Raw genomic sequence first — 18,854 nt, forward strand, 5'->3', positions numbered from 1 at the left:
GATTAATTATTATTAATAATGTTACTTCAACATATTGTTATTTCAACATAATATGTGTGTGAGCAACAAGCAAGATGTGCATTTGTAAATTCGGTGACAGCGCGAGTTTCAAATGGTGTAAGTGACCGCAGCGCGCCCGCGACTCCATGTCATGATTATATTGTCTGGTAAATTGCTTTTTATGTATTAAATCTAGGCAATTGGTTGATGAAAAATTTATTAAAATTAAAATACAATTTATACTAAACGAAATTCACTTTAAAGAAAAGCTTTCTTCAAAACAAAATTTAACAAACTTGAAACTAAATGTGCTTATTCAATGGCTAACACATCGTAGGCTACTACATACTCTCTTTTTGAACAAATTGCAGCACATTCACTTAATTCTGAATTTTGCACATGTTGAAAGGCATTTGTTTGTGCATAAAACATATCTGTAACATTTATCACATTCATGATTGTGCGTGCATTTATTAATTATTATCTTAATGAATAATGCGACAAGGAAGAAGCATGTAAACTGCGTTGTTTGTTTATTCAGAAATAAAATGGATCTGAAAAGTAACAAAAGAGGACATCGAGGGCTGAGGCTGACTACTATCATAATTTCTGCTTCATGTGTCTGTTCATCGTCGAAGTCCACGTTTTTTTGCTGTCATAGGCGAGCAGCGTGCCGCATTTAATGCACGAGACAAAGCCAACACATATGTTGTCACTCCCCACGACTAGTTTAAAATGTTTCCATACCTTCGATTTTCCTCCAAACTTGCTCAAAGTTAATTCTTCTGTTTTAATTTTTTTCTTTGCTTCTTCAAGCACTTAAGCTACAGAATAGTACAGCACGCACAGCAGGTGTGATGCGTCGCGTGCGAGACTGCGAGTGCGAGTGGACGAGACGCCGCGCATGACACGTGACGTGCTTTATCAAGGGCCCGACCCGACCCGGCCCGAGGACAGTGGCGGGAAATATCGGCCCGGCCCGGCCCGCGGGTCGGGTCGGGTCGAGTCCGGGCTCGGGCTCGGGCAGAGAATCTAAGCTCTAGCGTGCATGCATGCGCATCAAGGAACCGGGTTTGAACGGGTCCTCGGTACCACCGGTACTTAAGAAAACTTGGTACCGTGACGTTTACATTTTTCTAGTACCGACTTGGTACCGAAGTACTGGGTCTTTTGACAACACTACTGTGTGCTGCATGTAATATTAGCGTTACCTTGTCTTTATTTGAAAAAATATGATTACCAGTGCGTATGAAATTACCAGATTACTGTGTTACAGTGTTTACCTCCTTTTTATTCACATATTCATATATTTTTAAACAATTACTTTATTTGTGAAAAATACTGTAATATTTTTTCTAAACAGCCGCGGCGGCGACACGCGACGATTCTATTTTTGAAACGGTTTCTATTTTTCTGCGACGTCGCGCTGGAACAACAAACACAAAGTGTGGCGATGATAATCTCAGGTACTTTTTATGTGCTTTATCTAGGCTAATGTTAAAAGCGTGTAATGTGACTTTGAATATCATTTAGTGCTCCAGCTTTGTAGCTGTAAAAGCAACACTGGATAATTCACCTCAGATCTTGAAATTAAACAAATGGAAACAGGGACGTTCAAACTGTGAACAAACAAGTGTATTATTTGACAAAGATTGTTTTAGTAACTCAGTAGCCTATGTAATTTGATTAAGTAGCTACTTATACATTTTCTTGCGAGTGCCATCAAGATTGCTCTCTGGTGCCGCGAGACTCCGCCCACACGCTGTTCTGATTGGCTGTGGGTTTTAATAGATTTTGACGCATCTCGTAGTCGCGTCGCGTCTAGTGTGGACAGGCAAATTATTTGTTGCTGGAATCTTATCGCATCGCGTCTGGTTAGGACACAGTATTATCTGGGGACCTCGTGTGATTTAGAAATGACGATTAAAATGTCTCCAAGATCTGCTTTTGAAAAGAAATATCGTAGTATCGTGCATTCTATCAGTTGCTGTTCTGGCGCCTCTGTCCCAACATACTGAACAACGCGACGTATATTCACATAAAATGTTAACGCAGCGGAACGGGACACTGCAGTTGACAAAAGTTCATATTTGCATGTGCTTTAATGCCTTGTCGGTTAAACATTTAATTCGCGTGCGGATGCGCTGTTCTAACGTGTGCGTTTCTCAGCGCGTACATGTGAAGCTCACATGCACTAAAAGCCTGTCTACCAGCGCCTGGATACTGGACTAAGTTATCTTTCGAGTCTTATTGTGCTTATACTGTTAAATACACACAAGGTTTACATAAACAGAGTCGGTTATGTCTAAAGTGAAAGCAAACTTGAGAAAATTGAGAGAAAATCTGCTTGTCAAATGCGTGTATATTAGACGCGTCGCGTGCAGCTCTTAAAGAGACAGTAGCAATAGTAAACACGCTGCCGCTTGTCCTTAAAGGGATAGTTCACCCAAAAATAAAAATTATCTCATAATTTACGCACTCTAATGTTGTTCCAAACCTGTTTTAATTTCCTTCTAATAGTTTCAAATATTTTTCTAATATTAATATTTAAAAAAAACAGTATAGCTGGTCCCCATTGACTTCCATAGGAGAAAAATATACTATGGTAGTCACTGGGGTATATCAACTGTTTGGTTACCCACATTCTTCCAAATAACTTTTATTTTCAACAGAAGAAAGAAACTTATTCGAGTTTAAAACAACTTGAGAGAGTAAATTATGATCATTTGAATTTATGATAATTTGAATAAAACAACAAAATGCAAAGAGAAAATCACTCACTGCTCTTGACTGATAACTTCAATAGTAGCTTTAATAAGTATCAATGTATAATTTATACAGTGAAGTCTGTTTTGTTTTATTTTCATATTTGTTCATTTAATTACTTTCTTCAATGCTAGTTAAATACACCTACTGTAGCTAAAAACGTAAAGCACTGTTTAGCCTATTTAATTTGTATATTAAGTTGTGTATGTGTAATGTGTATCTTTGATCTTAATATTTAATAACAAAGAAAATAATGACAAATATATTTATCTTCGCCCCTGTCTGCCATTTTTTTTTTTTTTTTTTTTGTTACCTAAGGCTTTGTTTTTAAAATATGGACATTAGATTGGCTGTAATGCTAAGTCACAAAATAGTAACATAAACCAACATAAAAAGAATCGTGATAAAATCGTCAATCGTGATTTTCCTGAAAAAAATCGTGATATGATATTTTTGCCATATCGCCCACCCCTATTTCTAATGGTTTTCAGCTTTCTCTTTCTGCAAATTGTATCGTATCATGGACCATGGTGTATAGCGATATGACCCAGCACCCAAAATACTATCAAAATACTCCAACGCAGCCTCCATTCTTCACGAAAGATGGATAAAAAAGCGCACAGGAAAGAAAAACCTTGAAAAAATTATATACGACCCGCCAAATCACAGACATGGCCGATTCGCACGGGATTAGGGCTGTCACTTTTTATTCGATATTCGAATATGCATTCGAACATGATGTGAAATATCCGAAATCGAACTATAAATAAACTAGATATCCGGTTTTTAAAGTGCCATGTGTAGCGCATTTTTTACAGTCTATGATTAGACCATTTGCTTTTTATTTTATTGTTTGCCATCTCATCCAGTAGCGGCCGCTCTAAACGTATTGTAGCGTAGGCCCATGACCAAATCAAGCGAATAATAGCCAAAAGCCAGCTTGTTTTGAAAATGGAAGATAACGACAAGACTAAAGAGGCCGCAGTGTAATTCCTGCCTATTATTTAACTAAAGTCTTAAATGAGATGTGAGAAAATGGGATTTGTGTCAGATCGCGTCTCTGTCCGCAGCGGCTGGTCTAAAAGTGTCATTAATGTTAATCAAAGAACAAAGGTAAGAGAGTAAATGACTCACTCAGACCCAGCGCCAGGAGGATTATTATACCGGTAGCCTAATCATCATGAATGCACTCCGCTATCTTTTAACACATCTCCGGCGAACGGCTTTTTCACGCAAAAGAAAAACTCTTCATGAAGCGCAGTGAAATACAGCGACCATGTGGCGTTTCCTGATGGATCGAGGTTGTTCGTTAACTTCATTTTACATTTTACTCGTAGATATTCGAATACATTGCTTGATATTCGATATCCATTCGAATTTGATTTTTCTCAAAAGTGTAAGCCCTACAAGATCCACAACCTCCGCAATTATTACAAATGACTAGAGGTCACCAGGTAATACTAATCCAGTGTGAATAGGGCTGTCAACAGTCCTGAAAGAGAACAGTAGAAAAATCTACTCATTATCAAGAGGACACAGAGAGCAGACTGTAGTGTTGACTGAATAAATAAGGAACAGCCAGCTCTTTTCCACACGTGATCTATGACCCTCCAATGACCTCTGGAGGACCCTTAAGTAATGAAGCGTCCCTTAAAAGGCTAAATGAACGTGTCGTCAGCCTCAATGCAAAACACGAGCATCCTATTACATCCGCGGTGGGAGGATAAAAGACAAACGCGTCGAAAACACTGATTAAACATAGATGAGGAACATATCCACAACATAACAGACAAAACAGCAGTCAATGACGCTACTCTCAAGGACAAGAGAGCATCGGGACCAGGTGAAAAGTCAAAGACACAAACAAACAACTTCAGGACTCCGTCTAGTTCAAAGTAAAACTTGCTTACAATTGACATTTTTAAAGATTCAAAGGTTATGAGACACTTCCTTCTTATCATTTCTTTAAACCGAACACTCTGTTTGCATCACGTGTCGGGTGGGACATAACAGAAGTTTCTCATGATACAGCATCTTGCAACATTACATGGTGGCACTTAAAAGTATAATAAATAAACTGTATTAACTTTTAAAACACTGCGAAACTGGTGAATGAGCACGTTTTGTTTTGCATTTTTGTCCAAGAAATTGTAGGGATGCATGCTTGACCCGAGTTTAACACACTCAAACAATAGATTGATACTTGATAGCATATATATATCTGTTAAGCAGAAAGGATATTAATTTCTCTGAGACAATGTGAGAGACACTCATATTTCCACCCAGCACAAGTCATTTAGTTAACCCAGATTTAACCTTTCATTTCTATTTCTAATTATTATTTTATTTTAATCTGATCAAAACAATATTATTACGGTTTAAACATTTTAAATTTAGTTTTTGTTTACACTAAATGACTGTTAATTTAGTTTTCTACTTTAAGTTTAATATTTAGTAGGTTTTTCAGTGTATTAAGTTTTTGGGCTGCCAATATTAAAGGGTTAATTCACCCAAAAATGAAAATTACCCCATAATTTACCATCATAGGTGTATATGGCCGTTACCGGAAGCCAGTAAAGTTATAAATATGGATATTTGTCTTACAAAAACGCATCGCTTCGCTTCAGAAGGCCTTCATTAACCCCATGGAGCCGTATGGATTACTTTTATGATGGATGGATGTGCTTTTTTGGGCTTCAAAATCTGATGTACCATTCACTATAAACCTTGAAAGAGTCAGGACATTATTTAATATAACTCTGATTGTATTCGGCTGAAAGAAGAAAGTCATATACACCTAGGATGGCGTGATTATGGGATAATTTTTGGATGAACTAGCCCTTTAAATGCATAAACTAATATTAATTAATTACATTTTACAACATTATGTGTATCCAGGCTGTCTAGTGCCATTTTCATATTAGATATTAAATACGAAATCTTTGCAATACCGTGCTTAAAAAGTCTTTTTTTTATAAATATTATACATGTATAGAAAACTGGAACTAAGTTATAGTTATAATAGGTTTGTTTATGATATTAACACTGCTACAGTGCACATATATACAGTACACTTAAGTGCAGATCTATGCATTAATAATACATACTATACATTAAACATCAGCCTTTATGTACAGTGCAGTCAAAATCAAAGTATATTCAACACATTTAATTGTTTTGCAATACAATGACACCTAAATATGTTGAATTTTGCACCTTGAACCTTTTACAAATATAATAATCTAACGTTCTGTACAATTAATTTAGAAATCCCAATGTAAGTTACAGTAACTTAACTCAAATTGATTAAGTTAAATCACACCGGTGACACGATTACAAAAAGGTTAATACAGGTCTAGTAGAAGGTTAGTTGCACAGATATCATTCAAAATTGTTATAATAAATCACGAAACACTTGGTCTTAATGAACTTCATCTAAGTTAGTTTCGCAAGATCAATCCATTTCCTGAGAAAGCAAATGCTTTCAGTTTTGCTTTTGAAAAAAAGAAAGATATCTCCCCTCAGGACCTTCGCGTCTCGCCCTTAAGGTGTAACACACTCTTTTCTGCTTAAATTCAGCCATTACTGACATAAACACTCATATATTCTCCTCAGAGAAATAAAGATGCGAATGTACCTGTCGTCTCTCCTCACACACATTCGGCCTACCGACCTGACTGACACCGACTCAACCGTTAACGGCCCTGAAGGATGAAACCACCTTCATTTCTCGTTCCTTTTCCCTCGTTTTCCTCTCGGTCACGGGTTCGCCGGTGTGTAACCCAGACTCGGTTTGGGATCTTTGCTCACCTTGTAGGAGTCAGTGGCTAATAAGATGTTGAAGTCCACGGCGCCTGTGTGCTGCTCCATCTTCCCCTTGACGTGACTGGAGTCGCGCGCTACTGTCAGTTTCTGTTGTTCCCTCTCAACCAACCGCCGTTGATGAGGAGGGTGAGTGACGATATCAGAGTGGGCGGGACCGAATGGGGTGGACTGGCCAATCAGTGGATGAGGAGAGCGGAACGTCATTGCAGGGAGTGAGGCGTGTTTTGTTTTTTTTACTTTCATAAAAGCTTACAATGTCATTTGATTTAACATCAAACATTAGCCAAACATATATTAGGGACAACATATAACAGATCTTACATTGTACAGAGTAAAACATTAAATTCTACAAATTATTATTATTTTTCAATATAAGAGATGTTTGTGGAGAGGCTTGGTACTTATTTATGCAAACATTTTGCAAGTAACAATAATTAACATTCATTTCAATTACCATAAATCCTACTGACATTTGAAATTAACAATGAGTAGAACAATTGACTATGTAGAGTATTGCCATTTAAACAGATAATACATACAATTATTAAATAAATAGAATATATATATATATATATATATATATATATATATATATATATATATATATTATATATATATATATATATATATATATATATATATATATATATATAAATTTGCATTATAGAAAGATCTCATTTAAACATGTCTGTTCATTTAATATCTGGGATGTTTTAATTGCTTTTTTGCTTCTTTTAAATTTACATAGGGAATCGTGAGGCCTGATACTTACCAGAAAGTGAATGGATGAATCAGAAAGAGAATTAAAAAAAAAAACTATGGATTTTTTATTAGAAAGCCCGTAACTTTATGTTTTGCTTTCCCATTTACTATGATTGTCCTAAACAATATAATTTTACATTATATAATTATCAATAGACATTGTTTTTTCATTGTTATATGTAACCCCTTTTTATTTACAAGTGGTGCCATAACATTTTATTTTGAAAAGACATTTGTGTAAATTATGGAAGGACTATTCGTCATCGATTGTAATTGCTCAAAACTCTATTAGTGTTTTCTTTTTTTATTGGTGAATTTATTTTCAGGAGACTACCAGTGCACATTATATATAATTTCATGCTTTGATGTTGATCCTTGAATCTCTATGCAATTTAATTTAAATTTCTGTTTAATGTCAGTGGGATGGTTTTGGTTTATTGTTTTCAAACAAGATAGGCTATCTATGAAGCAATACAGATTATAACTATATAACTATAAAGCTATACAAAAGTTATTTTAAGCCAAAATGTTAGTTCAATTTGATCTAGTCAATAAAATGATTGGCATGTTCTGACCAATCACTGGACGAGCTGATAATGACGTCAAGACAGGGCCCACCACCTCAAAATCAGCCAATCACAGGGCTGTTGTAGCCGCTCTCTGATTGGCCGTGCGAAAGGCTGTGTACATGACGTCAGTTCTACAGATCATTGACTGCAGTTTCATATAACCAACAGAGGGGGAGCGTTATTAAATAGTAAGATTTCTAATCTAGGTTAAAAATCCTTTGGCCTCAGAAAGAAATTAGTAAAGTCTACAGTTTTTTGTTAGGTCTTTTTATTTTTTTATTTTTTTTTACAAACATAAAAAGTAATATATTAGTAGACTGTCCTGTTGTGTAACAGCAAGGACTTATGTAATGATTGTAAAATCTTACATATATGGCTAAATAGTTGCTGAACCAACCAACCAACTCGAAGTTTCTTTCCATATATTCACACTCTCATAAATTCAAGTTTCATTCCATATATTTAGTTTCATTCCATAAATTCAAGTTTCATTCCATATATTTAGTTTCATTCCATAAATTCAAGTTTCATTCCATATATTCAAGTTTTTAATTCCATATATTCAAGTTTCATTCCATATATTCACACTCTCATTCCATAAATTCAAGTTTCATTCCATATATTTAGTTTCATTCCATAAATTCAAGTTTCATTCCATATATTCAAGTTTTTAATTCCATATATTCAAGTTTCATTCCATATATTCAAGTTTTTAATTCCATATATTCAAGTTTCATTCCATATATTCACACTCTCATTCCATAAATTCAAGTTTCATTCCATATATTCAAGTTTTTAATTCCATATATTCAAGTTTCATTCCATATATTCAAGTTTTTAATTCCATATATTCAAGTTTCATTCCATATATTCACACTCTCATTCCATAAATTCAAGTTTCATTCCATATATTTAGTTTCATTCCATAAATTCAAGTTTCATTCCATATATTTAGTTTCATTCCATATATTCAAGTTTTTAATTCCATAGGCTATAATCAGTTTCATTCCATATATTCAGAGTTTCATTCCATATATTCACACTCCCATATATTCAAGTCGTATTCTGGACTTTCATTCCATATACTCAAACCTCATATAAAACAATAATTTTCTGAATTATGAATTATGCCATAATATCCAGTATTATGTATAAATGTGTGCCTATCTTGTAACACACCACTAGAGGACACCATTGCACAAATAATGTATGCGAATAAAATGTCTCTAACATTGACAAAATGTTAATTGTTGTATTGTTGACATGTAAACAACTAAATAAAAAGTAGTGAAAATAGTGATATAAAATAGTTATATAATAGTGTTTATAAAATAGTGTTTCTATAAGTGATTGAACTGGAAATCACCTGATTTAAAAATGCATTAACAACTTTTATATTTTAAATATGCATCGCTATGCAATCTAAAACCCTTATTGTCTATGCAAAAACATATTTGCATGCAAAAAGATATATGCATATTATAAAAAACAGCCTACAACATGTTATGCATGCGTAGAGTCGAGTGTGAGCAGAAGTGTGTGTCAGGCCAATGGGTGCAGCATCTGAATGCGTGTGATCAGAGGGTGAGAGGAGGGGAAAGTAACGCGCTTCTGTGACTGACTGACTGACTGTCGCGTTTATTTTGGACTAATAACTGCTGGAATAAGAGCGGTTATACTTGTATGTGGCCTGTATTGAGTTTCACTGCATCCATGTATAAGTATTCACTCGACCGCTTTCAGGGTCTTTGGCTCTGCGTTTGTTGAACGGTGAGTTTTAGAATTTTTCCGCTTTTTTTACGGCAACCTTCCGGCAAAACCGTTACTTCTGAGCTGTCAGTGTTATAACTAGTTTGTATTGTTATTTTGTGTAACAGTGACATTGCACCATAGATACATTACTTGTGTTTCTACTCTAAATATCATACTTGGTTAGAGTGTCATTAAAGAAACTTCCGCGTTTGCGGTGTGTTTCTACAACATGGACATTTTTAAAGTTTAGTCTTTTAAACTGGTCGATGTATTAAACCAATGTTTAATTGCAGTGACATTCGGTTTGCGTTATTTGCTTACTTTTCTGCTTTGTCAACATTTGTTGTCTGAAGGGTTAGCACATTTGTGCTTCCTGCTTTGGTGACTTCCTTTGCATAAAGTGAACGTTTTCTCGTATCAGATTGTATGTTTGATAATGTAACCCTGTAACAAGTAGAATATATCTAAAGAAATATGTTTATAAATAAAATGCTATTTAATTCTGTACTGAAGACTATAAGTAACATTTTAAGCATATTACACCTGTTCACCTGCTATACCGCTATATGAATGCTGTTAATGGAGTCCACTGGATTTTTTTCTTTGAATATTTTTTTTATTTTTTGAGGAAGCTATTTTAGGTGTAATCATAACAGTCATCAGTTTGTAAAATATTGTGGGGGTGGCTTATTTGTGCATGAAATTAAAGGAAAAGTTCACCCAAAAATGAAAATTATCCCATGATTTACTAAAGCCATAGATATGTGTATATGACTTGCATCTTTCAGCCAAACACAATCAGAGTTACATTATATAATATCCTGGCTCTTCCCAGCTTTGTAATGGCATTGAATAGTGCCCGAGTTTTTGAAGCTCTAAAAAGCGCATCCATCATAAAAGTAATCCATGCGACTCCAGTGTGTTAATAAATGCCTTCTGAAGTGTAGCGATGGGTTTTTGTAAGAAAAATATCCATATTTTAACTTTATTAACTAAAATATGAAACTATTTCAAGTGAAACGGATGAAACGTAGCAAAGGCCGATGGGTCAGAGGTCACCCTTCCACTGGAACTTGACTCTCTCATGAACGCGCGTAAAGCCTCAAGTGTGGGTAAATTAAGGGATAGTTTAAATTTTTGTGTGAACTATTCCTTTAAGCAGTCCTAGTCCTTTTTGTGAAAAAACTGCTCTTTCTTTTACCAATTTAGCATTGGTTATGGAACAGCAAGCCAGTGATGATGAACCGCCAGTAGTTCGTAGAGAGGAAAACAAGAGGAGAAGAAGGAAAATGAAAGCATTTACATCTAACGCCGCTATATCGATGGATCATATACCGGTTGAGTTTATACTTCCCACCATCAACAAAAACACCAAGACCTTAGACACGCTGCAACTGGACGTGACTGGAAATTGGACGGTAGAGCAGGTGAAGGTCCAGCTTTGGCACAGAGCAGTCACCACTAAAATATGCCCTGAGTTTTACCAAAAATACTCTCCGGACCACTGCATCCTACTCTACCAGAAGAAGGGCAACTGGTATGAGATCTACGACAAGCAGCAGGTATTCCAAACCCTTGACTGTATCAGATATTGGAAAGCATTGAGGAAAGAGGTTGGGAAGATTCATCTGGTTGTTAGACCACAACCTATTGAGGATTCGCTTCAGTACCAACGGTTTCTGAACCACCTAATCGGATACGATGTTACCGATGTAAGCAACGTCCATGACGACGAACTGGAGTTCACACGAAGAAAGCTGCTGACCCCTCGGAAAATCGAGCTGTCTGATCGAGATCCCAAACTTTACTCGATGGATCCCTGGATGACTACGAAGCCTCTTCCTGAATACTTGCTGAGCAAAATAAGTAACAATCACATTTTGGTGGTGATACACAAGGATACAACAAGCCAGACCATTAAGGTGTCTATAGATGACACACCTGTCGGAGTTCTTCAGAGCTTCTTCGCCAAGATCATTAACAAGAGAGCACTTTTAGGCATATCAGAAGACGTCGGTGAATCCGATTTTGTCTTGAGGGTTTGTGGACGAGAGGAATACCTATATGGCAACCATGCGATAAAAAATTTCCACTGGATCAGACAGTGTCTTAAAAATGGTGAAGAGATCCATCTGGTTTTAGAGGATCCACCAAACCCAGAACAAGATGTGGTCCAAAAAGAGGACTGGTCTCAAGTCGACGACTGCACTGGAGTCGCCGGGACTCACGAACAACTGACCATCACTGAGAAAGACCACGAGAAGGTGTTCACCATCTCCCTTTGGGACTGCAATCGTAAATTCAGGGTGAAGATCTTGGGGATTGACATACCAGTGCTCCCACGTAATTCAGAGTTGATCGTGTTTGTCGAGGCCAGCATTTTCCACGGACAACAGCTCCTGGCCCTAGAAAGGACAAACTCCAAACCCTTCACAGAGGAGGTGCTTTGGAACACCTGGTTGGAGTTCAACATAAAGATCAAGGACTTGCCCAAAGGTGCCCGACTTAGCCTTCAGGTGTCGTGTGGAAAAGCGCAGACTCAAACGTCCAAGGAAAACGACTGCAAAAACAAGAGCCGCTTGCTCTACTATGTCAACCTGTTACTGGTGGACCACCGTTCCCTTCTCAGACAAGGGGAGTTCATCTTGCACATGTGGAAGATGCCCGAGAAGAATGAAGACCACAGCAGCGTTAACGCAGACAAACTTACGTCTGCAACCAACCCGGACAAGAACAACTCCATGGCTGTCGCTATTCTCCTGGACAAGTACTGCTACCCTGTGGCTCTTCCCAAGAGCAAGGACTCTCCGGACTCAGAAATGGAAGGCGAGAGAGGACAAAGAGAGATGCCCAACCACCTGCGCAAACAGTTCGAGCAGATTATTGCCACCGACCCCTTGCATCCACTCACCTCCGAAGATAAAGAATTGCTCTGGCACTTCCGGCAGGAGTGCATGAGGGATCCCAAAGCATATCCAAAGTTTCTTTCCTCCGTTAAGTGGGGGAAACAAGAGGCTGTGGGGATTACACACTGTCTCCTGGAGAGGAGCACCGTATGGGACCGAAGCTCGCTTGATGTGGGTTTGGCTTTACAGTTACTGGACTGCCACTTCTCTGATGAAATAGTGCGCTCTTTGGCCGTCCGGAAGTTGGAGACTCTTGGGGATGATGATGTCCTTCGGTACCTCCTGCAGCTTGTTCAGGTGAGCCTCGGGTGATAACTTACAACATACGCCATGGTTGGTTTTGCATATCATAACTCAATATGAACAAAGGAACTTCAGCTAGCTATTAAAATCAGCAAGGGAATATTTACATAAAATGAATCACCCAACTGTATAATTGATAACAGTATAATGTGAAGTGTGCAACTTGGTTATTTGTTTTTTTGTTTTTGTAGGCTGTGAAATTTGAGCCGTACCATGACAGCGCACTTGCCAGGTTCCTCCTCAAACGTGCACTTAGAGTAAGTCAGAACTTCATCCGACTGCAGTTTTTACGTAAAAATGTTTTCAGTTTAACATGCCAACTCTTTCGACTTCCTTCACAGAGCAAGCGCATCGGCCATTTCTTGTTCTGGTTCCTGCGAAGCGAAATCGCTCAATCCATGCACTATCAGCAGAGGTATGCCGTAATTCTGGAAGCTTATCTCCGTGGTTGTGGTGAAGCCATGCTGCAGGACTTCAGGAAGCAGGTGGAGATCACAGAGGCCTTGCAAAAAGTCACTCGTGAGATTAAGCAAATGTCTGCTGAAAAGTATGACGTTTCACCACAAGGTGATGACTACAGCCAGTATTTGTCTCTAGTGTATTGCAATAGGCCAACTCAGTTCATTTTATATCTAATGTGGTGGGAACACTGTAGTTGTTACTCAGCTGCGCCAGAAACTGGAAGGTCTGCAGATATCAGGATTGCCGGACAGCTTTAAAGTACCTTACGACCCGGGGCTACGGGCAGGGGCACTTGTGGTACGTACAACTATACAGTCATCTTCCATTTTAGTGTCTACTGACATACAGTGCTTCTAGTTTTAAAGGAATAGCACAGATTCAATACAAGTTCGACAGCATTTGCAGCTAAATATTGATCACCACAATAAATCATTTTGACTTGTTTTCTTTGAAAAACATCACAAATCGACATTACATTCATGCACTTACAATGGAAATGAATGAGACTGATTTCTGGAGGATTTAAAAGCAGAAATGTGAAGCAAAAAACCATTAATTCTCTGTTAAATCTTGTATTAGTAGAGCTGTTTAAATAATTTTGACAGTCGTTTTAGGGTTTATTACATTGAATTGTCATGGCAATGAAATTGCATATAACTTTACAGTGCTTTTTTAAACTCTAAAATTATGTTAACATGCACATTGTTGAATATTTTAACGTTTACTATAATCGGCCTCATTGACTTCCATTGTAAGTGTCTTACTGCAAAAACAGGAGTAACTTGTAAGGAGTAACTTTAACTTGTAATGAACATTGAACATTCCATTAATATCCTGTAAAAGCATCAATAAATATACTAAGACCTAGTTTCTAAATTAATAGCCTTTAGATAATGCACCCATTAAACAATGCACCATTTTAATTGTAGATTGAACAATGCAAAGTGATGGCATCCAAGAAGAAACCCTTATGGCTTCAGTTCAAGCGAGCCGACCCAACCACCTTGTCGAGTGACACAATTGGAGTCATCTTTAAAGACGGGGATGACCTTCGACAGGACATGCTGATATTACAGGTAGATCATTTAAATGCATGCTAGCATTCATCATCACCCACATTACCAATGCTTTCTTGCAAAATAGACCCTTTTCTTTTTCTTTCTTTCAGATTTTACTAATAATGGAGTCTATCTGGGAGCTGGAATCCTTGGATCTTTCCTTGTTACCATACGGCTGCATTTCCACTGGAAATAAAATTGGTAACGTTTGATGTGTTTTTAAAGATTTTTCCAAACACTTTCCAAACAACATAACATTCTTGAACAATGTAAGGACTTCTCCTCTTCTAGGAATGATTGAAATAGTGAAGGATGCCACTACTATTGCTAACATTCAGCAAAGCACTGTTGGGAACACCGGAGCTTTTAAAGACGAAATCCTCAGCCAGTGGCTCAGTGAAAAGTGTGTCAGCGAGGACAAGGTATGTTCTTATTTCCACTTGAACTGTTTTATTTGCTAAAGAGGAAGGAAACGCCTCACTTCCTGGAGTCTTGGTTTGAGGGCGTCTGCCTTTGTGTAGACCAGACATGGCACCTACACACATCCAGTGTGCTATTTTTAAACAAGCTCTCTTGACTCATATACCAACACCTGCGAGTTTGGTCAAGTTCAGTGAGGTTAGATCCTACGTCACACCTTTGCCTCACTTGTTTGCATGTTTGTATTTGCTTGATGCAAATGTGAAAAAGGTCAGGTGATACGTCATGTTTGTGCATTTTCTTTCCATCCCCACACCACCTCTTTAGCACCAGCAAGCTGTTGAACGCTTTGTGTTCTCCTGTGGAGGGTATTGTGTGGCAACTTATGTCCTGGGCATTGGTGATCGTCACAATGACAACATAATGATCACAGAGACAGGTAATTATTGTTATTACAGTAACCTCTCGGCTAGAATCCTGCTGTTTAAAGGACTATTCCAGGTTTAAGTTTAGGTCGATCAACAGCATTTGTGGCATAATGTTGATAACAACTAAAAACACAGGTTTTAACAGGGGAATTATTGCAAGTGCCACGTTTTAAAACCTCCAAAAATTGGCCCCCATTCGCTTGCATTCTAAGTGCCTCACCTTAAAGGTACAGTTCACCCAAAAATGTCTCGTTTAGACCCTTTTTTCTTTTAAAAAGCAGATATCAAGGTTAAAGGGATAGTTCACCTAAACATTTAAATTCACCCTCAAGTTGTTCCAAACCTTTAAGAATTTATGTGTTCAAATGAACACAAAGGAAGATATTTTGAAGAATGTTTGTAACTTAACAGTTGTTGGGCACCATTGACTTCCATAGTATGGGGAAAGAAAATACTATGGAAGTCAATGGTAACTGTTTGCTTACCCATATTCTTCAAAAATATCTTCTTTTGTGTTCAACAGAAGAAATTGGAACAACTTGAGTAAATTATGACATAATAAAAAATTTTGGGTGAAATATCCCTTTTTTTAAATAAATAAATAATTAAAATAATTAAAAATTATTAATATTTTTTTTGTGCTAAGTAAAATCACGCAGCAAACACTGGTGTTTGAGAAAAGCCTGAATATTCCTTCGGTCAATAATCACTTCAAGGAACAATAACAAAATGTATGTTTTCCACCAGGAAACCTCTTTCACATTGATTTCGGACACATACTTGGAAACTACAAGAGTTTCTTGGGGATAAGCAAGGAGCGAGTTCCCTTTGTGCTAACTCCTGATTTCCTCTACTTGATGGGCACAACAGGAAAAAAGAGCAGCACTCATTTTCTCCAATTTCAGGTAGATCTTAATATTTCACCCTTAATATTTCACAAACCAAATGATTCGTTACAATGCATTTCGATGGTCCACTTTAGACACTCTAATAACTACAAGTAATTTTGCAACTACATGTCAACTAACTCTCATTAGAGTATTAGTAGACTGTTAGGTTAGGGTTCGGGTTCGGGTTAGTAGAATTAGTTGACATGAAGTTGCAATTAGGGGTGCACCGAAATTTCAGCCGCTGAAAATGTTCGGCCGAAAATGGCATTATCGGTTTCGGGCCGAAAACGTAAGCCGAAAATGAATGTCACCCGCCCCTCCCATCCGCGCGCAAGCGCTTAGGTTTCACTCACGGTCGAGCTGTTATCACGCGTCTGCCTATCAAAGATTAAGCATGTCAGCGGTATGGAGGTATTTTAAAGTTTCAGATGAGGACACCAAAGTTGCAATATGTAACATTTGTTCTGCAAAAAAAAGGGGGTGCGGTGCCAAATAACTTTTCGACAACAGGTTTGATACACCTCCTGAAATCACGACATCCAATTGAACATGAGGAGTACCGCAAAACAACATTGGTTAAAAGTACCCCAACTACATCACAAACACCCTCGGTGGCCACACTCTTTGAAAAGACTAAGAAATTTGCAGATGATAGTGCCAAAGCGCGTGGCATTATTATTTATATTATTTATATTTTATTGTTAATATTATTATTATTTATATTTATTGTTAAAATATTTTACGTTTACGTTTTCGGCAGTTTTTTTTTTGGTTTAGGCCCGAAACCGATAATGCCATTTTCGGCCGAACAACGTTTTGTTATGTAACTGTTTATAAAAGTTTGATTATTCTATTGGTTTGTGATTTTTCGTTTCAGATCCATTAAATTCAAGCAATTTAAATTGCTGAAGCCGAAATATATATATATTCGGCTTCAGTTTTGGTTTTCGGCCAAGTGCATCCTAAATATTCGGTTTCGGTTTCGGCCCAGAATTTTCATTTCGGTGCATCACTAGTTGCAATATTACTTATTGTCAGTAGAATATCTTTTTAAGAGCAGCACAATAAATTAGGGAATGTAACAATATATCGTGACACAATATATCGCAATACAAAAATGCAACTATGTATCGTGGATAGTGACAATATATATTGTGTATAGTTCACCCCAAAAAATCAAGTTTTCAGAGTTTTAGTGTCAAACTACTATATATAATGTTGAATATAATGAATAATCATGCAATGGGGGAATATTTGTGTGTCCTGATAATGCCAAATGTCTTGTTACCAGTAAAAAGTGCTACATTATTTTAAATATATCTAGTCAGTGAGAGAGTACAAGCATATTCGTCTACAATAATTCTGTATTCACAGCTTCAGAATCATGAATATTGTTATTCTGGTGTCTCTATTGTCCTGTGCATTGGGTTTTCAGCACCAAGTCCAAGCATATTCATTTACACAAACAATGTAATATCAAATTCAGCATTTTAATCAACAGTAAAATCATTTTCATCATATGTCTTAGAATAATATCGTATTGTGAGTTCAGTATTGTGATATGTATCGAATCGTGACATGAGGGTATCGTTACACCCCTAAAATAAAGTGTTAGCGGATATTAATCATACAAATACTAATACTCTAATGAGAGTTACTTGATATGTAGTTACGGGGTTTCTTATAGTTAGTAGAATATCTAAAGTGTAACCACAGATTCTTCTGCTGTGACTAAACATAAACTTCCTCATAAACGCAGAACGTTTGCCTGAGGGCCTACCTGGCTCTGAGACACCACACCAACCTGCTGATCATCCTGTTCTCCATGATGCTGATGACCGGCATGCCTCAGCTGACCAGCAAGGAGGACATCGAGTACATACGGGAGGCTCTGACGGTCGGACGCTCGGAGGACGAGGCCAAACAACACTTCTTGGACCAAATCGAGATCTGTCGAGACAAGGGTTGGACTGTGCAGTTCAACTGGTTCCTACACTTGGTGCTAGGCATTAAACAAGGTGTGGAGAAGCGTTCAGCTTGAAGACTTGCAGCACAGCTACTTCATGAAGTTAATCAGTGTCTATTTTTAAGTGTTTAGTTACTACTTTTAGCTTTTTATAAACCTAAATTATATTCTTATTTAATGCATGCATGCCATGCATTGCTTTGTTCTTAATGCAGTCTTGATATTATCTTGAACTGCAACACAATAATTTTTTTTGTTTGATTTAGAGATCGGGTCATTTTAAATGCCCATAATGAAGCTGTAAATAGGAGAAGCGCTGGAATTCTGTTAATCTTGCTTCTGCATAAATTTCGAGATGGAGCACCAAGTCTTGTTTTTTCTTTTTTTTTTTCTGGTTGATACAAAAATGGTTTGGGGATTTTATAATGACATCATGCAATTTGTTTTACTAATGTCATGGTTGAAATGCCTTATTCGCATTTATTTGTCACCCTTTATTAATTTATTATGACTGTTGTCTGGTCATGTGATGTCAACAAGGTGGGCATGGTATGTAGAGCAACACTGCTTTTTCTAGAAAAAAAATATTATTAAAAATAACGAGGCAGTGGAAATTTTATTGATGATAATCATTATTACTAACTGTAATCTTTAGTTTAATATCTAACCCGCAAGAGCACTTCTAACATGATTTACATTTTTTTTAAACATATATTTAACTTTATATTAAAATGCTTTGTAAATAAA

General features: G+C 37.0%; 2 protein-coding genes and 1 long non-coding RNA gene across 3 annotated transcripts in view; 2 read left to right on the forward strand and 1 right to left on the reverse strand.

Annotated features, from left to right (window-relative positions):
- nampt1 (nicotinamide phosphoribosyltransferase 1) overlaps positions 1-6,726 on the reverse strand; it is a 34,503-nt gene extending 27,777 nt beyond the window's left edge. Inside the window, exon 1 of the mRNA XM_082166812.1 lies at positions 6,577-6,726. Within this exon, the coding sequence (XP_082022938.1) occupies positions 6,577-6,636 (60 nt within the window). The 5' untranslated portion in view covers positions 6,637-6,726. The remainder of the gene's footprint in view (positions 1-6,576) is intronic.
- Positions 6,727-9,457: 2,731 nt separating this feature from the next.
- On the forward strand, positions 9,458-18,854 carry pik3cg (phosphatidylinositol-4,5-bisphosphate 3-kinase, catalytic subunit gamma). Its single transcript, XM_082166906.1, has 11 exons — positions 9,458-9,692; positions 10,884-12,877; positions 13,075-13,140; positions 13,225-13,450; positions 13,539-13,642; positions 14,275-14,421; positions 14,514-14,604; positions 14,695-14,825; positions 15,151-15,262; positions 15,999-16,156; positions 17,901-18,854. Exons 2-11 carry the CDS (start codon positions 10,892-10,894, stop codon positions 18,180-18,182), a joined length of 3,303 nt encoding a protein of 1,100 aa, XP_082023032.1. The 5' UTR covers positions 9,458-9,692; positions 10,884-10,891; the 3' UTR covers positions 18,183-18,854.
- On the forward strand, positions 16,163-17,647 carry LOC309496785. The gene is made up of 2 exons (XR_014205237.1): positions 16,163-16,319; positions 17,133-17,647. It is a non-coding gene; the product is annotated as an uncharacterized lncRNA (long non-coding RNA).

This window comes from Leuciscus leuciscus (assembly GCF_965113295.1).
Source record: "Leuciscus leuciscus genome assembly, chromosome: 4".
NCBI lineage: Eukaryota > Metazoa > Chordata > Actinopteri > Cypriniformes > Leuciscidae > Leuciscus > Leuciscus leuciscus.